We start from the raw sequence: 26,720 nt of genomic DNA on the forward strand, positions 1-26,720 counted from the left end.
CTCAGACATTTCCTAGCTGTGTGACCCTGGGCAAGTCACTTGACCCCCATTGCCTAGCCCTTACCACTCTTCTGCCTTAGAACCAATACACAGTATTGATTCTAAGAAAAAAAATAATAAAAAAAAAAAAAAAGAAGTTCCTCTTCATGCCAAGGCTAGCATCTCTAGAAGCACAAGTGTTTCTGTTCAAGCCCATTTTCTCCAGCTGATTACTCCCTCTATCATCTTCATACTGACACGAATTTTTAACTTTCCTCTGTCAACTGGCTACTTCATTGCAGCCTATAATATACTCAAGCCTTCTCCATCCTTAAAAAATGAAAACCAAGAAAACGAACCCTCATTTGATTCATTTATCCTCACAATTTATCACTCCTCTCTTTTCTGGCTAAACTTGAGAAAGGTGATAATACCAAGAGAATTTCTACTTGCTTTTCCTTTTTAATGCTCAATTCTTTATGATCTGGCATCAGACCCAATTTAGCTGGCTCTCCATAGTTATCAATGCTCTCTTTTAAATTCTTACTTTTGACTTAATAAGGCATGGGCTAGGCAAATGGGTTAGCTGATGTGCATTCAGGGTTACAGAGCTAGGAAGTGTCTAAAGCCATATTTGAACCCAGATCTTCCCAACTCCAGGGCTGGCACTTTATCCATTATGTCACATAGTTGCCCCATCAATGGTCTCCTAATTGTCAAACGTAATGGCTTTTTCTCCTATCCTTATCTTTTTTGTCCTTTCTGCAGCTTTTGACCCTATTGACCGTTTTCTCCTCTACAGGTTTTCCTTCTACTTATTTGACCACTCTTCCTGAGTCTCTTTCACTAGAACTTTTTCCATGTCAAACCCATTAAATGAGAGTATTTCTCAAGGCTCTGCTCTGGGCCTTCTCTTCTCTCTCTATTATTTTGCTAGATGGACTCATCAACTCATATATTCAATTATTGTTATGCAGACATTCTTAGATCTAATTGGCTAGCCTCAACCTCTCTGCCTATTTCTAGTCTTGTGCCTCTAACAATCTTTGGAGATCTCAAATTTGAAGTCCTATTGACATCATGAACTCAATATGCTCCATAACTATTACTGAAATAACTTTCTATATCTATATTATTACTGTTTCTGATTGGGTTGGCTTTTATCCTGTATTGTGCTGTTAGTTCTGTATTTATAGTCCACCATGCTTTCTTCACAAGCAATGATTTCTAGATATCTCTATTATTGTCCCATACTTTGCAGCTAATATTTTAGAAATCAGATATAGGTAGAATAAAAGTGGATTTCAGTAAAGATATTTTTTAAGAGTTAGCATTTGGTAGTTAATATGCAGAAAGAATAACTAACACTATGTAAAAACAACAAAAATGTTTATAGAAATAAAAAAGGGGAACAGGAAAGGATGAGACCAGGATCATACCTTAGCAAGTCTTTCTTCAATAATTTCCTTTTCTTGTTCTTTTTTAATTTGTTGAACATCTGGATATTTTTGATTGCTATATAAAGAAATGACAAAAAATACTGAAAAAAACTGCAAAGTACAATCATATGTACTCTCCCAAATCGAAATTGTATCTCAATTATTAATGTTGGTAACAATTTTTAGTGGTGTTTCAGAGGGAAGGTCTAGACCAGTGATTCCCAAAGTGGGTGCCACCGCCTCTTGGTGGGTGCTGCAGCGATCCAGGGAAGCGGTGATGGCCACACTTTTTTTGTATTACATTCTATTCTGAGTTCAATAAATAGTTTCATAATTTCCAGGGGGCGCCGAGTAATATTTTTTCTGGAAAGGGGGCAGCAGGCCAAAAAAGGTTTGGGAACCACTGGTCTAGTCTTATGATTCCATTAGTGTGGAAGAACTCTCTGAAATTCAAACTTCTTTACTAAAGTGTAGTTTTACAGAACTCCCTGGTAGACTGAGAGGTTAAATGATTGGCCCATGATCATATACATGTATATAAAGAGGAAGGACTTGAACTCAGGTTTTCATGACTCCAAAGTTGATTGCTCCATTTACTACATCATCTTGTTTCTCATTAATAACAACTAAATTTAAAATTCATATTAGAAGTAAATGTAGTTCAATCATTTCCAAGTACCACCAAGAAGTTATTTAACTTACTTAAAACATTTTGGAAAATGTAAAACCTTATCAGTTACTGCTCATAATGAAGAGAATTAAATTTCCCTATTAAAAAAATTAATTCCTTAAATAATCACAACAAAGCAAGCAAACTAGATAGTACTGAAACTTCTTCTTACCTGCTTTTCTTTTGATTCTTAATATCATCAAGTTGTCTCTGTAAGTTTCGATTTGTTTCTGTCATCTGCTGAAGTTCTAAGCGTGTGTTTTCTAATTCACATAACTGCTCCTAAAGACAATAAAACATGTTTTTCATGTGGAAAAAAGATGGTGGGTTAGAGCTACCCACTCAGCTTAACTTTATCAACTTCCAAGCAACTTTGAAATAATGCCTTAAATCATATTTTGAAGTGGTACAGTCAACAAAAAGTCCAGTGAGATTTATTTTCAGCCTAAGAAAACTTAAGAAGTAGGTAGAAGTCCATAACACAGGGATGGAGGTCTGGTAGAGTCTGTCTAGAGCCCACACATGTGGCAGATGCAGAAGAGGCCACAGCAGGAGCTGCAGCTTCAGGAGCACTCAGCTCAGTTTTTGTGGTAGTAAAGAAATGGAAATCTAGAGAATGTTTATCAATTGGGGAATGGCTAAATAAGTTGTGGCATGTGATTGTGGTAGAATATTATTGGCTATAATTAAAAGGGGGGTGGTTTCAGAAAAATATGGCAAGACCCGTATAAACTGATGCAAAGTGAAATGAGAAGATCATTGTGCAGAATGACAGCAATGTTGTAATGCTGAGCAACTGTGAAAGATTTGGCCACTCATATCAACACAATTCCAAAGTACTCATGTGGAAAAACCATTATTCACCTCCAGAGATAACTGATGAACTCTGAAAAAAAGTTGAAGTAAATGTCCTCACTTTCAGGGGTGGGGGGTGGGGAGTGGATTATATCTAATATGAACATATTCTGTAAGATTTCACAAGTATATATTGCTTGCCTTCTCAGTGGGTGTGGGATGAGGTAGGAGGGAGAAAATGTGGAACCCAATTTAAAAAGAAAAAAAAAGTTAAAAATAATAATTTTTAAAAACAAACACTTTAGCTTAGCCTTTTACTTCTGTTTATAGAACACCTCATAAGTTAAGTAAGAATTCTTTCTCTAGAGCCAAATATGTAATTCAGAGTATTATAGGAAAGCAGAAGACATGTTCCTGGTTCTAACTTAAAATAGTTCTGAGTAACACTCATAAAGGATCTTGAGAAGGAAGTAATATTTAATTTAATTAATGAAGTACCTTCCTTTTATCCTTTGGATTTTGGTTATTACTTCATTGACACAGGGAACTCCCAGTGAGGAAACCCTCTCTACAAATGCATATTGGCAACTGCTTTGCAACTTTTAGCCCCAAATATAGCTGCTGGTTATTTAGCCAGGAACGGTCACAGGTGGAACTCGAATCCAGACCATCCTGACTCTGAGGCTGGCCACTATGTATCCACTATGCCCTGTTGCCTCTCACAGATAAGTCAGTAAGTATAAAATCTCTTCACAAAATGGGGCAGTTAGGTGGCTCAGTGGGTTGAGAGCCAGGCCTAGAGACGGGAGGTCCTGGGTTCAAACCTGGCCTCAGACACTTCCCAGCTGTGTGACTCTGGGCAAGTCACTTGACCCCCATTGCCCACCCTTACCACTCTTCTGCCAACACACAGTATTGACTCCAAGATAGAAGGTAAGGGTTTAAAAATAATTTAAAAAAAAAAAATCTCTTCACAATGATCAAAGCAGGTTCACATTTAACTGTTCTCACTCATCTCCCTAGGCCAGTGCTGGGCAAACTTTTTAAAGAGGGGCCAAAGGAAAGGAAATGCTCCTCTGTCAGTCTGTTTCTAAGGCAACTCTTTCAAAATTTCATTATATTGTATCCTACTCATTGTATTCGTCAGATTAGGAATAAAGTTGTGCAGTTGGATAGAACATTTCAGGGGGCAACATTTGGCCCGTGGGCTGTAGTTTGCCCATCACTGTCCTAGACTATAATCTCTAAGGGCAGGGACTCTTGTTTTTTCTTAAACCCATCATCTCCACCCCATTCTCAATTCTTAACTGGCACCAAGTAAGATGCATTTTATTGCACAGACCATACATACCACAAAGAAATACTACTTTTGTTACATTTTAATTTCTTATGAATATTTAATTACTTAAGGCCTGATAACCATCTTCCTTTTTAATTCTGACAAACACAAGCAGAATTTTGCTGGAGGAAGTCAAGGATGTATTTGTACACAATAAACATACATAATCTGGGCATTCATCACTGCACAATAAAACTATGAAAATTTTATTCCAAACCTTTAGAGACCATCTTTCTTAGTATATGATCTCAATTATTTGATCTAAGAACCATTTAGTGCAAGCTCCCTCAACCCTGCTTCAATCTTAAAATCTTGTGCCTGTTCCAATTTTTGTCTCTTTCCTGCTGGCTCCAGAGAATGGGCAGGCCCCCTCCTTGCCAAAGCTGAAATCCTTGTTCCCACTGCCTCCCTGTGGGATCTTATTCAAACAACAAGAATCATGGCCCAACCAAACAAATCTTTAGTCTCTCCCTTTCCTTTGATTACAAGTAGGCTCAGATCTCTCCTATTCTAAAACCTTTTCTCTTGATGCAGATACCCCCTAACGCTGGTATCCAGATTCCTTCCTAATTCACTCATTGCCCACTCAAATTCTTACAATCTGGCTTTTGCTTCCATTGTTCTATGCAAACTTCTCTCTTCAAAGTCCCTGAGGACCTCCATGTTTCCAGTCACAGGGCCCTTTCTTTCGAGAGTGGATACCAGTGACACCTCATTCTTGACACAGGAAGGACAGAAGTTGCTGCAGAGCATCATCACCTTCTTGGGAGACATACTCAAGCTCCCTCCTTCCCAAAGCTAGAAATAAAAGTGCTACAGAAAATTATGTTGCTCCTCAGCCACACACTGCTTAACAGGAAAGAACAAGTACCTTCATTCTAAGGATTTCAGTATTTTTGACATCTCTCTCTTCATTCAGTTTTGTTACAAGATACTGCAAGGAGATTGTGGAGGCTCTTCGGTCTTCTATTTCTTGTTCTTGTGTTTCTAGGAGCTTTGCCAGATGTGTTCGGAAATTAGGTGGAGTTTTAGGACTCTGCAAGATATAGTAGATTTTTCATTCCTAATTTTAGTGATTTTAATAAAAATTTAATTTTAACTATAATAGTACTGTAAACCTGAAAATGCCTATTGGTTATTGTCTCCTACTCAGAAATCTATAGAATTTGTTTGATCAGCCAAAAGGTATTCAGAAAGAATCCTTTCATTTCTAATAACAGCTGGCATTTATAGGTTTCTTTTCTTTTTTAAACCATTACCTTCAGTCTTAGAATCAATACTAGATATTGGTTCTAAGGCAGAAGAGTGGTAAAGACTAGGCAATAGGGGTTAAGTGACTTGCCCAGGGTAACATATACATGATGTTTCAAAGTTTGCAAAACATTTTATAAAAACAATTTCAGGGGCATCTGGGTAGCTCAGTGGATTGATAGTCAGGCCTAGAGACAGGCAGTCCTAGGTTCAAATCTGGCCTCAGACACTTCCCAGCTGTGTGACCCTGGGCAAGTCACTTGACCCCCATTGCCCACCCTTATCACTCTTCCACCTAGGAGCCAATACACAGAAGTTAAGGGTTCTTAAAGATAAAAATTAAAAAAGAAACCATTTCAGCTCTAAAAGGCAAGTTCTACAGGCATTACTATGTGAAGAGATTGAGGAGGAGAGAGGTGAAGTGACTTTCCCAATAGCACACAGTTAAGTGACTGGAGGGAGGCAGGATTCAGACCAAGGCTGAACTGGAGTCCAAAATTTTCCCACTATCCTCATCTGTCTCTGAATTGTGTGCAAACAATTTTGAAAACAAAAAACCAATCTTTTCTCCAAATAATTTTCAAGTGGGCACTTCTGTCATTTCTGAAGCTGTTCTCTCTGCTAAAAATTGTTCTAATAGTACCTGTGGAGTTACAGCAGTGGAATCCATCACACATTCTAGGTGTCTCATTTTCAAACTAAATGCATTCTTCCTCTGTTCCAATTCTTTCACTTTTTCACTTAGCTATGAAAACAAAGTAAAATATTAACTTTGAGAAGAATAGATTTCATATCAACACAAAAAATGGAGGATTCTAGAGGATGTGAAAATTCTTAAAGGTGGAATATTTCACAATATGAAAGAACAAAATGTTGATCCCAAATCCTTCTGCAGTTGATCACCTTGCTAGTTAAAAATATGGATTTTTCTTTATCTTAAAATGTCAAGTAAATGAATAAATTCTTATCAACTCAATGCCAAGGTATATGACTTATTTTTTAGAAAGATACCCTCATCCAGTATATATATATACCTGTTCCTGAAGCTCCTGAATAAAAGCTTCTTTCTTTGCTAGCTCTTCTTCGGCACACTGAAGCAACACTGAATGCTTGTTAGAGGCTTCTGTTAATTTGTTTAGCTGGTCACTGACATGAGCCAGATCTTCACACAACATGTCTCTCTGTTAGAATATAATATCACCCAACCCCAAAGGAAAAATGCAATGTTATTAATACTGATACCACAACGATTTGGTAATCACTATTTATTTATTCAATTTAAAAAACCTTAAAATTAAGTGTTACTTTAAATTTTTCTTTAACGTCCTTAATTATTACATCATTTTATTTCTCAATACAAATTCCCCTCCTCAGAGTGCAACTCCAAAGAAAGAAGAAAAAGCTAATCAACATAACAATGGAGTCTGGCAGTATATACAATTCTCCATATCCATAATCCTGTATCTCTTCAAAGGTGGGGAGGGCACATTTTTTTCATTTCTTCTTCAGGAACAAGCATGGTCAATATAATTACATAGCATTCAGTTTCTTTTTTTAAAATTTAGTATTAACTTTCAATGAAGTTTAAAAGTCACAGTCACAGAACCAAATGTTAGCTAATGGAGAAGGGAAAGAATTCATTCTTGCAGGTTAACCATTGGAGAAGTAATGGCAGGACAATGAACAAATGTGGCAGTTCAACTGCCATCACCAATTGCATTTTTGCTTCCTCACTTTTTAAAGCTCTCACTTAGAAATAATGTAATTAAGCCTTTGGCAAGAACTTTAACTCAAAATGAATAGGACAACACTTAATTTTTGACTTTTCTCCTTCTGTGAGGAAACACAAACCCATCAAGTGAGGCCAAATTACCTCCTGAAATTGCAATCTGCTCTGGAAAAGATTAGGGTAGAAACAGCCTAGTTTCTAATTAGGTTTGGGGTAGTATAGCAGGCATGTTTAATAAAAATCTAATCCAATTGGAGACATGTAGGTGGCTCAGTGGATTGAGAGCCAGGCCCAGAGATGGGAGGTCCTAGATTCAAATCTGACCAGACATTTCCTAGCTGGGTGACCTTGGGTAAGTCACTTAACCCCCATTGCCTAGCTCTTATTTTTTCTGACTTGGAATGGACACTTAGTATAGATTCTAATAAGGAAAATAAGGGCAAAACCAAACAAAACAAAAAACAAAAACAAAAAAAACAATACAACTCCCCTAACTAAAATCAAGGACCTTTTTCATTTTCTTGGAATTACTTAAGGCAATTCGGACAGTCAATAAGCATCTATTAGGAGCTCACTATGTGCAAGACACTGTGTTAAGACATGGGGCTACAAAGGCAGTCCAAAACAAGGTCACAGCCTTCAAGAGCTTCTATTGCAGGGACTGTTTCTACAGTGCCCTCAGGTGCAGAGCTGAGAATTAAGAATTCAGGTATTATCCAGCTTTGTCCTTCTTTTACTCATGAGGAAAGTGAGGACTGAAAAGAAGTTACTTGTTCAGACTCACAGGTTTTAATGAGAAGCGTGACCAGGGCTAGAATTCAGTTGCTATGACTGAATCCAGTGCTTTTTTCAAAAGGGTGTCTCTTTTATGCTATTTGATTTTTATTTGATTTTATTTATTATTATTTTAAAAAACCCTTATCTTCTGTCTTAGAATCAATACTGTGTATTGGTTCCAAGGCAGAATTGTGGTAAGGTTTGGGCAATGGGGGGTTAAGTGACTTGCCCAGGGTCACATAGCTAAGAAGTATCTGAGGCCATATTTGAACCCAGGACCTCCCATCTCTGGGTCTGGCTCTCAATTCACTGAGCCACCCAGCTGCCCCCATAGTATTTGATTTTTAAAAGGAAACAAATAACAATCCCAGACATTTAAAAAAATCAGAAAAAAAAAAGAATATGACAGAATAAAGTGTAATTAGCTGCTATGCCAGAGATAAGAAGCTGAACATGACTCCAAGGCAATCAAATGTCCCTAATGTCAGAAACTAGTACAGATTCCAGGAAGCCTAAGGGGACAATGTTGCTTTTAAAAATTCTTTCCTATAACAAACTAATCCCGTTCTTTTTTTGTACCCCATACTATTTTCAACCTGAAAAAAATATGAGGTACAAAGTGAAAAAAAGTCTGCTTCAATCTGCACTCAAGAGTTCATCAGTTCTTTCTCTCGAGATGGATGGCATTTCTTATCATAAATTCTTTGGAATTGTCTTGGATCATTTTATTGCTAAGAAAAGCTAAGTCATCTACAGTTTATTATTGTACAATATTGCTCTTATTGTGTACAATTTGCTCACTTCACTTTGCATTATTAGTTCATATGAGACTTCCCAGGTTTTTCTGAAACCACTCTCTTCTTGTCATTTCTTATAGCACAATAGTATTCCATCATGATTATAGACCACAATTTGTTGGTCACTTCCCAATTAGTGGGTAACCCCTCAATTTCTAATTCTTTGCTGCCACAAAAAGAGCTGCTAGGTCCTTTTTTCCTTTTCTTTGTCAATGCTAATTAGTAGTAGCTGACAACTTCATAGAAGAATAGTGTAGTACTAGCTTCCTCTAGATGGAAAAAGAAAAATTCACAAACCAAAACATTCTCTCTCCCAAAAATCACCAATAAAATTCCTTGAGCGATTTAAATATTCTTTCTTTCCTTACCATCTATTTAAAACTACCTGCCCTCTGGTTTCTGTTCCTACATGACATAAATTTACCTAATGCCAATCATACCTCTTTCTAGTCATTCTAAGTCTTAGGTGATGTAGGAGATATAGAATGCCATAGGTGGGGAATATCTGGTTCAAATCTAGCCTCAGACACTCACTCGATGTACAAGGCTGGGCAAGTCAAATCTACACTCAGCCTCACTTTTTTCTGTAAAAGAAGGATAATAATAACACTTCCCTAAATGGTTATTATGAGATTAAATGAGATAACCCATAAAAATTACTACGTAAATGTTAAAGTTCTGATGATTTTTTTCAATAAGACTATTTCATCTTGGGTCTACGACAGCTTTGGCTCTGTTCATTCCAAGCTCTTCCTTTAGATTCTTCTTCCCTAATAAGTTTTGGCTTTATATATTCATCACCTTCATCAAACATCTTCTAAAGTTTATATCTCCAGTCTAATGTCTTGCTTAACTTTTAATTCATGTTTTCTGTTGCCTATGGCATATATCCATTCAGATAATACATTACAAGAAAATTAAATAACAAAAGCTAAACTATTTTCCTCATTTACTCCACTTATTCTTTTTAAAAAATTTTTAAACCCTAATATCTTTTATATATATCCTTCTATATTAATTTTATTTGTTGCAGGGCTAGGCAATGGGGGTTAAGTGACTTGCCCAGGGTCACCACAGTTAGGAAGTGTCTGAGGCCAGATTTGAACCTAGGACCTCCTGTCTCTAGGCTTGGCTCTCAATCCACTGAGCCATCCAGCTGCCCCCTACTCCACTTATTCTTACTTCTCCATATCTTTCGATAATATAACTCCTTACCTAGTAATAAAAACTTAAAACCTTAAGAATCCTCTTTAAGATTCCTTTTTCTTCATCCTCTAAAATAGTCTAGAGCCACATAACCAAAGTGTACAAGAAGAATCTGGGTCTTTTTACTCTGAGGCCAGATTTCTGCTCACTAGGATATCTTGCTTCTCTTGTTTAAGATTATAAATTAACCATGAAAATATTCTATTCCCATGTCACTGATGTTAAATATTTCTAGAAAAAGGTATTTAGTTTTAATCACCATCTATGGTTTTAAGTTTACTAATAGTCACTGGCAAAAATTGGCATACACATTCATCTAATAGAGAAACAAACACAACACAGAAAAATTTACCTCAATATCATCAGACAACTTTCTCAAATTAAGGGCTTCTTTCAGTTCCATAATCTGTTCTTCTTGTTTCTTTAAATCTGCTTTACAGTCATCTTTTTCAGTCAAGGTAGAGGTATATTTGTACTAAAGAACAAAATAGTATGATTGAAAAATTTATTTTTCTGAATATAACAAATTAAAATTTATATTAGCATGTAGTAGAATCCCACCCTAATGACTGGGACATTCTGTATTGAAGGCAAGTAGCGAATAGTGATACACATCATCACCGGCACAAAGAGATCCCTTAAGAGTCAAAAGAGTAAAATATGAGGCCAATGCCTGATATCAGATTCCACATGAGGGATTTTACTGTATTAACAATTAATACCTACATATCAATATTTACCTTACTTGTTTGAGACACATAATAAGGTGATACTAATCTTAATTATAGATGTTTGTAAAGTTTAACTATGGGTAAGAATCATGGATAAAAAAAATCTTTAAGACATAGACAAAAAAGAGGATGAGGGGGGCAGCTGGGTAGCTCAGTGGAATGAGAGTCAGGCCTAGAGACGGGAGGTCCTAGGTTCAAATCTGGCCTCGGCCACTTCTCAGCTGTGTGACCCTGGGCAAGTCACTTGACCCCCATTGCCTACCCTTACCAATCTTCTGCCTTGGAGCCAATACACAGTATTGACTCCAAGACGGAAGGTAAGGGTTTAAAAAAAAAAAAAAAAAAAAAAAAAAAAAGAGGATGAGAAGACTGCTAGGGACAGAGGTTATGTTCTACATCAGTGGTTCCCAAACTTTTTTGGCCTATGACCCCCTTTCCAGAAAAAATATGACTTAGCACCCCCTGGAAATTATGAAACTATTTATTGAACTCAGAATAGAATGTAATACAAAAAAAAAGGTGTGGCCATCACCGCCTCCGTGGATCACTGCAGTACCCACCAGGGGGCGGTGGTGCCCACTTTGGGAATCACTGCTCTACATTAATGAATGATGTTATAGATCTCTCAAAGAATAAAAGAAACAAAGGGAAATAATAAGTAGTAATTTTCTATGCATATAATTATAATTTAAAGAATCCAGTCCAACTACACTTGATAACATCTTGTTATCAAAGAACTTACTGTAATGTCCTCTAGTTCTCTTGTTAACATATCTATATTTCCATTTTTCTGACTGACAGATGCTCGTAGGTCCTGGATCTGACTCATGAGATTAGTCATGACTTCCTAAAAAGGAAAAGAAAATATCATTTAATGAAAAGTGAATTTACCATTATTTGCTAGTGGTAATGTCCAAAACTCCAGTTCTAGGTTGCCTTCCCATTCTTATGCAAAAAAGATTTTTCTAATCTATACCTATATGCTCCATACTACTCTGCCCTGTTGCAAAACCAAAGGACCTATAAAGTTTCATAGAGGGCTCCTAACAAGTGAGAGATTGTCCAGTCTATAAGCGCTTACCCAACTGCCAAAATCAGTGCATTCATCTACTTCTCTCATTGACTACTTAATAACTAACACAATCCAAGACTTAGATCCTTGAATGTAAGGAAAATAGCTTACCTTAGAAACTACCTTCTCTGTCAATTTCCCTGAGATCTCATAACAACAGTGAAATTAGCTTAAAGAAATATAAAACACATGACTTGCAAATGCTGGTTGGGAAACTCATTACTCTTGGGAATTAAAACACAAAGTCTAGGTAACTGTCTCAGGGATATTTAGAATACCTAACGCTTTCTTCAGTCTTGTATTTATTTCATTTTTTAAATACTTCATAACATTTAGTAAAAGTATTACAAATTCAAATTGGTCACTTTTTTTTTCTAGGTATTAGTTTTTTATTTTATTTTTTCCCAATTACAATGAAAAAGTTTCCAACATTTCCCAAAGAATATTGAAACTCAAATTCAACCCTTCACTCTCCTTGAGATGGTAAGTAACCTCACAGATTTTTCACGTATGATCATGTAAGACATTTTCCCATATTAATCCTTTTGTGGAAGAAATTAAAATAGAAAAAAAAAATCTAACAAAGTGAAAGTTTGCTATGTTCTGGATTCAGACTCAGTTCTTTCTCTCAGGAAGTTGATGGCATTAAAAAAAAATCATGAGTCACTTTGGGACAGTGTTGGATAATAGTATTGCTAAGGATAGCTGTTATTCAGTTATTCATTGTACAGTATTCCTTGTCACTGTACAATGTTCTGCTGTTTCTGCTTATTTCACTCTGCTTCAGTTCATGTAAGATTTCCAGGTTTTTTTTTGGTTTTGTTTTTCTTGGCTCCTCTTGTTTGTCATTTCTTCTGTCATTATGGTATTCCATCACAATTGAATACTATAATTTACTCATCCATTTCCTGATAGATGGGTATCCCCTCATTTTCCAAATCTTTGTCCCCTAAAAAGAGTGGTACATAGAGGTCTTTACCTTTTTTGTTTTCTTAATCTCTCTGGGTTATACTTAGTAATGGCGTTCTTGGGTTAAAGGCTGATTCTGTTTTATATGTTCAAATTGCTTTCCTGTATGATTGAATCCACTCACAACTCCCCCCAACAATACATTCATGTTCCAGTTTTCCCACACCCCCTCCAAATTCTGTCATTTTTCTTTTCTGTAATAAGTCAATGTGACAAGTGTGGGGTGGTACCTTAGAATTGTTTTAATGTGCATTTCTCTAATTAATTGTGATTTAGAACATTTTTTACATGACTATAGAGAGCTTTTATTATTTTATCCAGAACTGCCTGTTCGTATCCTCTGACCATTTGTCAATTGAGGAATGGCTTGTATTCTTATATATTCAACTAATTTCTCTATGTATTTTATTAGAGACTTGTAAAACCTTTTTGCACTATTATAATAAATACTGTGCCTTACTTTCCATCCTATTTACCCATTTGGTTTCTGACCTCTACCTCCCCCCAATTTGCCCTCTTTTCTACCAGCCTCACCTCCATCTCTTATCCTCTTGCCCTCCGGCTTTCCTTTAGGATAAGATAGCTTTCTATGCCCAATTGATTGTGTATGTTCTTCCCTCACTGACCCAATTCCTATGAAAGTAAGGTTCACATGCTCTCTTCCCCACCTCCTCCATCTTCCCTTCCACTCTGAGGCTCTTTCACATGCCTCTTTTTTGTGCAACAATTTACCCCATTCTATTTTCCCCTTCCCCCCCAATGCACCCCCTCTTTCTCATGCCTTAGTTTATATTTTATGTCATCTCATCATATTCTGCTCACGCCCTCACCTCACCCCTTCTAATTGTCCTAATGACAAAATTCTTTGGAGTTACAAGAATCATCTCTGTGTGTAGGGATGTACACAGTTTAACTTTATTGACTGATTTTTGATTTCTCTTGTTTACCTTTTTACGATTCTCTTGAGTCTTGTATTTGAGAATCAAATTTTCCATTCAGCTCTGGTGTTTTCATCAGGAATGTTTGAAGTCTTCTATTTCATTGAATACCCATTTTTTCCCCTGAAGTATTATGCCCAGTTTTGCTAGAATGATTCCTGGTTGAAATCCTAGCTCCTTTGCCCTTTGGAATATCCTATTCTAGGCCCTCTGATTCTTTAATGTAGAAGCTGCTAAATCTTCTGTTATCTTGAGGTGGCTCCACGACATTTGAATGATCTTTTTTGGCTGTTTGCAATATTTTCTCCGTGACCTGGGAGTTTTGGAATTTGGTTACAATATTTCTGGGTGTTATCCCTTTGGGATCTCTTTCAGGAGGTGACTAATGAATTTGCCCATTTTCTACTTTGTCCTCTGGTTCTAAAATAACAGGGCATTTTTTTCCTTGACAATTTTTTGCAAGATGATGTCTAAGCTCTTTTTTTTATCATGGCTTTCAGGTAGTACAATAATTCTTAAATTATCTCTCCTGGATTTAGGTCAGTTGTTTTCCCCATGATATCTCATATTTTCTCCTTTTTTTTTTCATTCTTTAGACTTGATTATTTCTTGATATCTCATGGTCTCATAACTCATGGAGTCATTAGCTTCCACTGGTCCAAAGTTTTTTTTCCTCAGTGAATTTTTGTATCTCTTTTTCCAAAGGGCCAACTCTGTCTTTTACGGTGTTTTTCTCTTCAATGCATTTTTATATAACGTTTCCCATTTGGAAAATTTTGCTTTTTAAGAATTTTGTTTGGATTTTTATGTCTCCTTTTACCAACTAGCCTATTCTGTTTAAGATACTCACTTCTTCAGTATTTTTTTTGTGCCTCCTTTACCAATCTGGTGACTCTTTTTTCATGGTTTTCCCGTATAACTCTTTCTTTCCCCAATTTTTCTTCTCCTACTTCTCTTATTTGATTTTTTAAAAATCCTTTTTGAATTATCCCATTAATTCTTTTTGGGCTTGAGAGTAATTAATATTTTTCTTGGAGGCTTTGGATGTAGCAGTATTGACTTTGTTGTCTTCTTCTGAGTTTGAGTATGCCCTATCACCAAAATAACTTTCTTTGTTGATGTTTTTGTTGTTGTTTGCTCCTTTCCTTGCATTTTTCTTTTTTTTTAGTTTAAAAAACCCTACTTAAAGTTGGTCTCTGTAGCTATGGTGAAAAGAACACTGTTCAAAGCTTCAGGTTCTTTGTGCTGCTGCCTTCAGATCTGGTAGTTGGGATCTGACTGCTTTTGTTTCTTTCAAGGTGGTATGATGTAAGGAGAGGTGTGTTTATTGTTTCCTAGGCCTATGCTCTAGCCTGTGAGTAACCCCAAGTACTCTTTTACCTCTTGGAACCATGACCAGGGTCCACTGTTCCCTTGTGGTGTCAAGTGCTGGTGTATACTGGTATTCCTCCTCACATTACAATTTTGTTCCAGGTTCTGTGTATGGGCAATGCCACAAGAATCTTTCACCAAGAGCTGGCAAAAGGACTCCTGCTCTCAACTTCTTAAGATAGATAGTGAAATAACAGGTCTCCTTCATCTATGGCCCTCCCCACCCTCTTTGCTGCTAAACTATAGCCATTTAATACTTCATAAGTTAGGAAAGGTATCACATACTCATTATTAAATAGCATCTGAAATGCTAGTCAATCAATAAGTTCCTGCTATGTGCCAGGTACTGTGCTAAGTGTGGGGATACAGAGGCAAAGGACAGTCCCTTAACTTTAAGAAAGCCAGTCTAATGGGCAAGACAACAAGCAAACAAATGTGTTACTAGAAATGATATAGGATAAAAGCTAGATGATTAAGTTTACTCCCATCACCTTCTAAACTTACTATATAATTTGGTTTTTATTAAAACAAATAGCAGTATTTCAATACTTGTCAATAAATTTTGAGAAAGAGGGAAAAGGGCACTGGATTGTAAATCATCAACATAAATATGCCAGAGAAGGACATAGCTTCAACTTTCAGGGAATAAGAAAACCTCCAAACCTCTTACCTGGTCAGCAGCCTTAGTCTTTTCCAGAGAAGCAATGATCTTTTCAGATGCTGACAAGCTCTGTTCCAGTTTCTGTATATTTGCAGTCTGGGGAATGAGGGGGGGGAAAAGGAGGTTCTTCTCAAGAATTTATCTTAAAATTTCCCCAAGGATAGATAACATCATATTTGCATTACGATTTTAAAGTACAATGTTTTCTAGAACTCGGATCTGTTTACAAAGTTAACTGAAAATAATACAGTGAATATTGGCTCTCTATTAAAAACATAAAGGTTAATACGAATGCAAATAGCATCTGAGAGATCAGCTCTGATCAAATGTTAGAATGTGCACAGAAGGGAATTCATCTAAAAGACCACAGCTGCATATCATACAGCATCTCTGAATTACTGAAGGTAGGATGATAAATTAATAAAATATACCAAAAAACTAGATATCTTATTTCCAGTCTTCTAAAATTTATCCCCAACATACCTATCAAGAAGCAAAAATCTACCACATTGGTGTAGTTATATTCTAGTTACCTGCTGCTCACACTTAGCAATCTCTTTCTGCTTCTCCTGTTGTACTGTGTCAAGAACTTCCAAGAACTTCCTGAAAAAGAAGTAATATATTTCACAGGTGACTTACTTCAAACCATCATTCTACGAATCGAAGCAATCAAGACTTAAAGAGATAATTCTAGGTTTGATTCCCCACTATGATCATCATAGAAGCTTAGATCAAATAAAGGTGTGGGGTTAGAGATATTAAAAATATTAAAAACTGTTTTCAGTTTCCCAAAATCCAACGTTAATTACTTTAGAGAAGCTTGGACTACTTATCTAACCTGGTTAATGTTCTTAATTTAATTTTACATTTCTTTTTAACAAAAGGCAACTACAATTTCTTAGTGGTAAATATTTAACAAATTAAATTTATTCACTTATGAAGACCTATACTTATTTAGAAAATCCTTAAGAAGTTATTATTTGCAATGTATTAACAATCAGAAATTTAAAATTTAAAGGTATTAAATATTCTATAAATCTGAAGGAAAAGCACTACTAGTACTCACTTAGAATTATTTTCTTTGTCTTCTTCCAACTGTGATATCAACTTGATATTTCGTTCTTTTTCTGTTTCTAAAAGCTCCAACAAATTCTAAAGGACACAAATTGTAAAGTTTAATTATAGGCATATTAACACCAATAATACCTATTTAATCAATCTGCATTTTCTGAAGCCTATTATGTGCAGAGTATAACTCAGACAACAAGGGAATCAGATGTGAGGTACTCTTTACTGAATGGGACTTCAGACAGGTGTTGAACACAGGGGTAGGATTCACACAAGTGGTTGGAGGTGGAAAGAAAGAACTTCCAGTTGTAAAGGAAATTGTGTGAGCAACATTATGCCTCGTTTGAGAAACAAGTAGAATAGTCTGTCTGCTGCTAAAAAATCTAATGAAGATAAAGCTCAGGGCTGGGGGTGGGAACAGGAATATAGCACAGTGACTTGGCCTGCCTAGTTATAAAAAATAGATATTATTTTATAAGCAAACGAGCACTGTAGATGGTGTCTAGGCCAAGGGAATACCTGAAGATTTAAAAACTGGGTTAGAAAATGACCACAGAGTTATATGAAATAAACCCTCGATTCACGAAAATTTCAGTAGCTTAAATTTAGATCTATGCATCAAGCTATAGTCTCTCCTAAATGCCAATCTTGCATTATTAAATGCTTCCTGGATACTTCCAACTGGATGCTCTGTAGATACTCAAACTCACCATGACCAAAACAGAACTCATTATCTTCTCTAACAAAACCTCTCCTCTTCTTAACTTTCTATTTCTGGTGAAGATAACATCATCTTCCCAGTCACTAGGTTTGTCACACTGGAGCAGGCTGTTGACTGCCCTCGCCGCCAATCAGCTGCCATTGCTCACCTTTTCACTTTTTTACTTCTCCATAAAATATCTCACAACCATCCCCTTCTTTCTACTCACAAAGCCAAAGTACATAAACTCCCCATTGGTCTCCTTCCCTTTCAAGTGTCCCTTCCTTAATCCAATGTCCTTCGTGTGTACAACTGTCAAATTTATATTTCTAATGCATAATCCTGGGCTCAAAAAGCTCCCGGGGCTCCATCATGCCTCTAGGATAAATTATGGACTGTTTGGTTTTTAAAGCTCTTAATTACCTGGCTTTTGCCACTTTTTCAAACTAAATGAATAAGACTTTCCTTTACATTCTCTATGTTATAGCAAGCCTTTTTGCATCCTTTTGACTGTACAAGGCCAAATAATCCAAATTTTTGCTTCTATTCCTATATAAAGGCTGATATTCAATGCCTGAAATGTGCTTTCTCTTCCCCTCTACTTCAGGACTCCTGAATCCTTTCAAAGTTCATCTCAAGTGCTATAACCTATAAAGGAAGTTTATTCTGAGTGTCCCCAGAGCTACTGCCTTCTCTGAGGAAACTGCCTTGAATATATTTGTATTTTAATCTTCCATGAGTGTGTTGTTTTACCCCCAGTAGATCTTCTGGGTCTAAAGCGGCAAGGTCTACCTCTTGTCTTCATATCTCCAGGGCCTGCCAACACCAGGTCCCTAGTAAACACTTGCTAGATTACAGTTATTAATAGACAAATCTAAACTCTGTAAACATAAAGACATAAGACAATACATGTAAGCACAATGCTTTCTTTTCCTTCAAACTATTGTCCTTTCAAGTAATTCAAAGATAGAGGGGCAGCCAGAGAGTGGATAAAGCATTGAGCCTTGAGCTGAGAGGACCTGGGTTCAAATCTGGCCCTGGACACTTGCCTAGTTGTGTGACCCTGGGCAAGTCATTTCACCCCTTTTCCCTACTTAGTATAGAGTCTAAGACAGTAGGGAAGGGCCTAAAAAAAAAACAAACAAGTTCTTCAAAGATGAGAGAGCAAGAAATCAATATATGATGAGAACCTTGCTTAGAAAGCCATATTGTATCCCTTGTCAGTTCAGTCACCATGCTATATTCTAAATGGCAGTTAAAAATGTACAAAAGAACGTGGCAAATCTTTTCCTTTGTATGCCATATTTATTCATGTGATAATATTTCCATTCATTTTCCAAGTTCCCTAGATCAATTTTACAGAGGATTTACATTCGTCATGGAAATTTTGTTTTAAAAAATCCTGGAATTTGTGTGCATGGTGATATATGATGACCCCTCAGTGAATATACTTATATTCAACCCTGAAAGGGAGGAGGAAATGCATTATATCTAGAAGAGCTCTCAAAAATGAATTATCCTGAGAACCTTAGGGTAGGCAAGCTTCAATTTTGAACGTTCCAGAGGGGATGTTTAATAAAACTGTAAAGCAATATGGCTTTAATAACATTTTAAAGACTTAAAAACACTTTAAGAGTTTCATGTCCACTCAACATCAACGATTGCTGGGATATCTAGTTGTCAAGTTAATCTGAAACCCAAATGAACACTAACAAAAGGCCATGGTGGGAGTGTGAATGCTAGTCCTCAAATAGAGCATTATAGATTCTGAGCCCATCACCAGGGGCAATAACGAAATACAAAAGCACAGGCCTAAGGTACAATATCCTTACACTGAGGTCAGTTCGAAGAGTCTTGTTTGCTTCTTGGCTATCTTGGAGCTCCTTGGAAAGCTGATCAGTCTCAAACTTCATCACTTCCTGGAGATTATCATAGGAGTCCTGCAGGCACGCTTTTGTTTCAAGCAACTTTTCATGCTCTAGTCTTCATTGTGAATGAAAATATTGTGACAATGTTAAATAAGGACATTTAATGTATTTTAGTTATTCAGATTATTTAGGGATCTATTACTGCAACTCAATCGTTCCACAGCAAACACTTCTCAAGATGGATGGCCCCTACAATTTAGTATGAATTATAATCTTTTAAAGATCTCCACCCTATCCAATTACTCTGTTCATTCTCCATGCCAGGGAAGATTGGAAAGGGCAGAGTCTGACTCATTTTGAGAGAAAGTTATTTCTACCATATTCCAGGAAGGTGAGCACAAGTTAGTTGGGAAAGCCATCTCTCAGGCAGTCTCCAGTATGCTTTCATTACAAGTAGGGCTGGCTTTACAAAATAGTTAAGTTTGTAAAAAAAAAAAATTGCTTTTAAAAATTAAACCATTTAAATCTTTAAGCATACTAAGATAACTCTTAAAAGGAATTTCTGGATGAAACAAATTGCAACTCAAATTAATATGTTTTATTAATGGTTTCATTTACTCACTTTTCTAGAGTTCCTTTAGCTTAAAATAGCCTCTGACCAATAAAATCCAGAAAGTCTATATACTTTTCTACCAAAGAGTCCTTCACGTCTTCATTCAGAATTGTATATTTAGAAATTTGATCCCCAGGAACTCTCTTTCCCAGCTTCCCATGTTCTTCTCACGTTATGTGACAACATAGGGAGGATATAAGATATAAGCTCTGCCCTCTCATTCTCTTTTCCCTTGATAGCATCTGGGAAAACTGGCTTTATGCCAGTTCTACACACGTGGGCTTACTTTTTGTTAGATAATTAGGCCTGAACTTCTATTTCTTTTATTTTCTTTCTATTTCAAGTGATTATTAATAAACCTTATAAAATATAATACTTGGAGTTATTGGATATTAATTTAAATTTTACAGAACCTACTTGGATTTACTCTTATTTCAGATATAGTTCTTATAAAGCCTCCACCCCCACCCCATTTATTTTAACAAGGAATATTGGAAAGCAAAAAAAAGGAGGTCTGCTAAAGAAAAATACATTGACCACAGCATGAAGTGACAACTAACATGAATAGAGTTGGTGATAAAAGTTACAAAAAAAAAATCAGGCACTATATTAAAAAACACAACAGTATGGGAGGCAAAAAATGTAGAGGAGCAAAGAAACCTTAATAGCCCCTAAGGGTATATTATGGCACAATATCCCAAATGACTTTCAAAAAATGATCCTAAGTTATCAAGAAAAGGCTTTAAATTATGGTTAGCTTAGTCTGCTTAAGAATTAAAGCAAGAAGATATATGATACTTAAAGCAAGATCTCTATTTAAAATTATCATTATAATGCTTGTTTCATTTAAACTTAAGAGTAAGCTCCAGATTCTTTAGTTGCTGTCCTCTTACAGGGGAACTTGCATTTAGGCTGATGGGATTATAAAGGGAAAATAAAATGAAAGGGAAGTTGGAGATCACAGGATCACAGACTCAGTTAGAAAGGACCTTAGTGGTCCACTGAGTTCAATTTCCTCATTTTGCAGATGAGGAAAATGAAGGCTCAGAGAGGTCAGTTGATTTTTCCCAAGGTTATACAGGTAGTAAGTGGTAAATCAAGAGTTCAGAAATCAGTCTTCAAAATCTTTCAAACTTTTTACTCTGCTGAATAACAGGATGTAGATACAGAGTAATGTTATAGGTAATTCAGTTACTGTTTTTTTCAGTAGGAAGGGTCCTAAGTAATTGATTATCTAATTCAAACCTCTTATTTTACCGAGATATATTAAGGTCAGAGCTAGAATCAAACTTGGAGTTTATGACATGTAAGGAAGAAAGGATTGTTTTGTTGTTTTTTAAAATATTAGAAGCCTCTAGGAAATCCTCACCATTCTTCGGATTATGGACAGTAGTGATTATATTCACTTTTTTATACTAGAAGTATATAGGGCTGAGAATCAGGATATCTGGATTTGAGGAGTTCCATCTGATAAATATTTACTATGTAAATTTGGGTGTGTTGTCTGACCACTCAGCATGTTTCTCTGACTGCAAAATAGGAAAAAAACCTGCACTGTCTACATTGGTTGGTTGTGAATGTATATTACCATTGATATAATATACTAGCTTACAACAGGCCTCTTAGCAGTGACTGGGACCTCCTTTAAATTATGAAGAAAATTTTGCTTTAAGTTAAGTGTATTAAATGCACTGCTATGGCGATAAACTAAACATAATTGTCATGTCTAAAAAAAAATAGTCCTGTTCCACTCAGTGAAAACCTAAATTTATAGTTATCAAAATGAAATTCTCTTTATGCTTCTTAAAGTGAAATTTGCACAATTAATAAGGGTTATAAAAGGCCATTTGGGCCTTTTACTAGAGTTAATTTATTATTAAATTGCTAGTTAATTTATATTCAGAAATACGTGACATCAGTGTGGGAGGGAAAAAAAATCAATACAACAAAATTATTTTTTGAAGTTACCACAAATATGAGATTCTGTCCCATAATATGTCTCCCACCCACTACCTTCTTCCTTACCCAGAGACTCACTGCCCTAATTTAAATCTCACACATGGATTATTGTAAAAACCTCTTATTCAGTCTTCCTGCTTCTATTTTCTTCAATTTCCAACAGATCCTTCCGCCAAACTGACATTTTTTCCTAAAGCACAACATTGACCACATCACTTTCTTGTTCAATAAACTCCAGTGACTTCCCTTTGCCTCTAGAATAGAATATAAACTTCTCTGTTTGGCTTTTAAAACCCGTCATAACAAGGTTCTAGCCAACCTTTCTGGGATTAAGGCATACCCATTCCTGCATAATGTCTAACTTTTTAGGTACAGCACTTAGAACAAAGTAAATAATAAATGCTTATTGAATGAGAACCATAATGAATACTCTGCCAAGTCAGCAATGCCAACTTATTTAAACATCATGCAGTCTCCTCGTTTCATAGTGGATGAAATACATTCAGAGATTGAGGTCCTGGGGTACATAGCAGAAAGTAGAAGAGCTGCGACTCAAATCTAGGCCTTCCTATTCTAAAGCCAGTCCTCTTTCCACTCCAGATTACTCAAAGCACTGAAACTTATGTTATTTATTCAAAGCAAGCTAGAGTTTAGATAAAGGAAACAATGACAAGGCACATCAAATATTGCTTAGGACAGTAAGCTTTGGAAATAGCTGAAATGAACAATAAAAAATTAATGTTCAACTTTAAGTCACTTGTAGACAAAGCTCTATCCAATAACTTATAATAAGCTTTGGATAATCAGTCATTATCAGGCAACTTTATTCATGCCAAAAATGCAATACCTGACATTATCTAATTGGAGTTGTACATCCATATGTCTTTGGGAAAGTTGACCGATTTCTTTTTCCTGGTTTTCTCTTAATAAATTGCATTCCAGTTTCACTGAAGATAACTCCTTATCTGCAGACTGAAGAACTATACGCAGGTCACATATTTCACTTGTCATGACTGAAAAACAATATTAACTTCATAAGATAAATGAATTTACCTCTAATACAAACCTATTTTAATGCCATACTGTGGCATGGATAGGATAGTCAATCATTTAATATGTGCTAGGACACTTGCCAAGCCTGAGGCACAGAGACAAAAACATGTAAATGACTATGTACAAACATGGAGAAAGAGGAGATAATCTCAGAGGAAAGGCTTCTTCTAGAAAGTGGGATCTGAATTGAGACTTGAAGGAAGTAAAGGAAGCAATGAGGCGAGTGATCATTCCAGGAAAGAGGGAGAGGCTAGTGATACAGGTTGGAATTGAGAGATGTAGTATCTTGTGGAATGGCAGAGAGAATAGTATCCTTGGATTTTAAAGAACATTGAGGGGAGAACCCCTTGGGGGATGAGGGAAGGAGAGAGATGGAGACTCAGAGGCAAAGAGGAGAGAGAGGGAGAAGGGAGAGAGAGATAGGTAGGAAGGAAGTAGTTATGGGGTGTGGGATGACACCAAAGGGGCAAATTATGGTGTAAGGTTTGCAAAGTGCTTTATGTATATTATTGCATTTGATTTTCCCAATGACTGTGTGAAGTAGTTGATATTATTATTCCCATTTTACAAATCAGGAAACTGAAGCTGAGTTTAAGACCCTTGTGCAGGGTCACATAGTTAGAGTCAGAGGCAAAACTTGGACTCAAATCTTCTTGGGTCTCCAGCCACTATGCTATTGCTATGCCATAAACCATTTTATAAAGGATTGTCAGAGAGGTTTTAGCTTTTGCTGCTACTAAACTGTCATCTTGGTTCCACTTGCCTGCCCATTTACCATTTTATAGTAAGAAAACAAGATATATGTGTACATGGGAAGATGATACTTGTAACTCCCAAGAATTTTATTATAATTAGGGCAGTTAGAAGGAGTCTACAAAGAAGGCACAGGCATGAATTAATGCTGCTGGGTTGATAGCTAAAAAAAATAAAATGAAGTAAAGAGAAAAAAGATGAGAGAAGGGGGAAGAGAAGAGTTAAAATGGGATAAATTATCATAACTAAAAGTGGAATGAAACAGCTTTTATAGTTGAAGGGAGGATGGAAGTGGTAGTGGGCAATGCTTAAACTTTATACTCAATCTGAATTGGCTCAAAGAGGGAATTAACTTACACTCTCAGGCGAGTACAGAAATTTATTTTACACTATAGGGAAACAGGAGGAGAGGGGAATAAGAGAAGGTAGGGGCTGATAGGAGAGGCAAAAGAGTTGAGCATGCAACTGAAAAAAAAAAAGAAAAAGACTCAATAAAAAACTCCCAATTAAACAATAAATTGGAAATCCTGAAAATCAAAAAAAATTGAAAGAAAACCACCAAAAAAATAAAAACTAGGAATTGATTTTATGAAGAAAAAAAAGACAAACCATTGATTAATCTGATCTTAAAAATCTACACTATTAGTATTGAAAATGAAAAGGGTGAATTCACCACCAATAAAGGAAAAATAAAAGCAATTATTAGGAGCTATTTATATAATCATACCATATGTTAATATTAATACATATTAGTTATGTAGTATACATAACATATATTAGATGTCAAGTCTAATGATCTAAGTAAATCGATGCATATTTACAAAAATATAAAATGCCCAAATTAACACAAGAGAAAACAGAATGCTTTACCCCATATTAGAAAAGGAAATTGAACAAGTCATAAATGAGCTCCTTAAGAAAAATTCCCCAAGACCAGAGAGATTCATGAGAGAATTCTATCAAACATTTAAAGAACAGTTAATTCCAATACTATAAAAAATGTCTGGTAACTAGGCCAAAACCAAATTCCTTTTAACACAAATATGGTGCTGATACCTAAACAAGGAGCGGCAAAAAAAGAGAGAGAAAACTATACACCAATTTCCCTAATGGATATAAATGCAAAAATTTTAAATGAAATACTAGTAAGGAGATTACAGCAATATATCACAAGGATCATACTCAATATTCTAATGACAAAAAAAAGTCAACAAAAATCATATGGTTATCTCAATAGATTCAGAAAAAGCTTTTTTAAACAAAATACCATTCCTATTAAAAATATGAGAAAACATCAGGATAAATGGAGCTTTCCTTAAAATAATAAGTATTATTTATCTCAAACCATTAGCAAGCATTATCTTTAATGGAGATAAATTAGAAGCCTTCAATAAAATCAAAGGTGAAGCAAAGAAATCCATTGTCACCATTATTATTTAATATTGTATTTAGAAATGCCAGCTATAGCAAAAAGTGGAGAAAAAAGAAATCAAAGGAATTAGAATAGGCAATAAAGGAACTAAACAAACACTGAGATTCAACTAAAAAACTTCTTGAATTAACAAGGTTAGCAAAGTTGCATAATATAAAAAAAACCCCACATAAATCATCAGCATTTTTATATATTACCAACGAAGTCTAACAGCAAGAGATAGAAAAAGAAATTCTAAATAGGATTACTAAAATATAAAATACCTGGGAGTCTCCCTGTCAAGACAAACCCAGGAACTATATGATCACAATTAAAAGACACTTTTCACAGAAATAAAGTCAGATCTAAATTGGAAAAAATATTAATTGCTTTTAAGGAGGCCACGCCAATATATTAAAAATGACAATCCAATTTAAATTACTTTATTCAGTGCCATACCAAACTATCAAAAATTATTTTCTAGAGTTAGAAGAATAACAAAATTAATCTGGAAGAACAAAAAAGTCAGGAATATCAAGGGAATGAAAAAAAAAATGTAAAGGAAAGTAGTCTAGCAGTACCAGATCTCAAACTCTCATTACAAAGTGATAACCTATATCAAATTGCTTGCCTTCTCAGAGGGACAAGAAGAGGGAGAGAATTTGGAGCTGAAAAAATTTGTAGAAGAATTTAAAAAGTAAAATATTCAAAAATGAAAAAAAGCAAGCTTATAGTCCAGACTATGATATACATGAATCTTGGAGATACTACAGATAGAAAAAATAGGCTGTCAAAATGGACAAAAAGGAAAAATGATGAATGTAAGGGCTACAAGAAAACAGAGACAATGATGCACTGCTAGTGGAACTGTGAATTAGTCCATCTATTCTGGAAAGTAGTTTGTAACTTTATCCCCAAGTTACTAAATTATATATATCTTTTGACCCAGCAAAAGCCTAGTAGGCCCAGGAGATCAAAGAAAAAGGGTACAAAAATATTTATGGTAGCTTTTTTTTTTTTTTTTTAGACAAAGCTTTTTTAAAAATATCAGACAAAGGAAGTCCATCAACTGGAGAATGGCTGAACAAACTAAGGTACTATATATGTGAATGTAATGAAATATTTTTGTACTATAAGAAATGAAGACTTTTAATGAAACCTGGAAAGTCTTGTATCGGGTGATGTGAAGTGAAAGAATCAGGAAAACAATTCCCACTATAATATCAAAATTGTAAAAATCGACATCTATGTAGACTTACAAAGTCTGATCAACACAATGATTAATCAAGATTCCAGAGGACCCATAATGAAGAATAAGAAACAAAATTTTGGATGTGGTTAATATAGGAATTTATTTTGCTTGATACACACATTTGTAATAAGGGGTGGGGATTCCCTCCCTTTCCTGGGGAGAGAAAAGAAGGAAAAAACAATGATAAAAAAATTGAAATTGAATTAATTGAAAAATTAACTAGGCCAAGAAGTGAAAAAGAGATAGTGGGCTTGATCTGCATTTGGGAAATTTTAATGAGTTTATGCTTCTTGTTAGGATTAACATTCTCTAGCGATTC

At 35.6% G+C, this 26,720-nt stretch overlaps 1 protein-coding gene across 1 annotated transcript in view; it reads right to left on the reverse strand.

Annotated features, from left to right (window-relative positions):
• Positions 1 to 26,720, reverse strand: part of KIF15 (kinesin family member 15) — a 61,424-nt gene that overhangs the window by 3,541 nt on the left and 31,163 nt on the right. Inside the window, exons 20-31 of the mRNA XM_044678294.1 lie at positions 22,780 to 22,945; positions 19,325 to 19,475; positions 16,791 to 16,876; positions 16,258 to 16,327; positions 15,734 to 15,820; positions 11,456 to 11,560; positions 10,335 to 10,457; positions 6,508 to 6,654; positions 6,117 to 6,218; positions 5,094 to 5,258; positions 2,261 to 2,370; positions 1,419 to 1,494 (exon numbers count right to left, since the gene is read on the reverse strand). Coding sequence (XP_044534229.1) covers positions 1,419 to 1,494; positions 2,261 to 2,370; positions 5,094 to 5,258; positions 6,117 to 6,218; positions 6,508 to 6,654; positions 10,335 to 10,457; positions 11,456 to 11,560; positions 15,734 to 15,820; positions 16,258 to 16,327; positions 16,791 to 16,876; positions 19,325 to 19,475; positions 22,780 to 22,945 — 1,388 coding nt within the window. The remainder of the gene's footprint in view (positions 1 to 1,418; positions 1,495 to 2,260; positions 2,371 to 5,093; positions 5,259 to 6,116; positions 6,219 to 6,507; positions 6,655 to 10,334; positions 10,458 to 11,455; positions 11,561 to 15,733; positions 15,821 to 16,257; positions 16,328 to 16,790; positions 16,877 to 19,324; positions 19,476 to 22,779; positions 22,946 to 26,720) is intronic.

This window comes from Gracilinanus agilis, chromosome 5 (genome assembly GCF_016433145.1).
Source record: "Gracilinanus agilis isolate LMUSP501 chromosome 5, AgileGrace, whole genome shotgun sequence".
NCBI lineage: Eukaryota > Metazoa > Chordata > Mammalia > Didelphimorphia > Didelphidae > Gracilinanus > Gracilinanus agilis.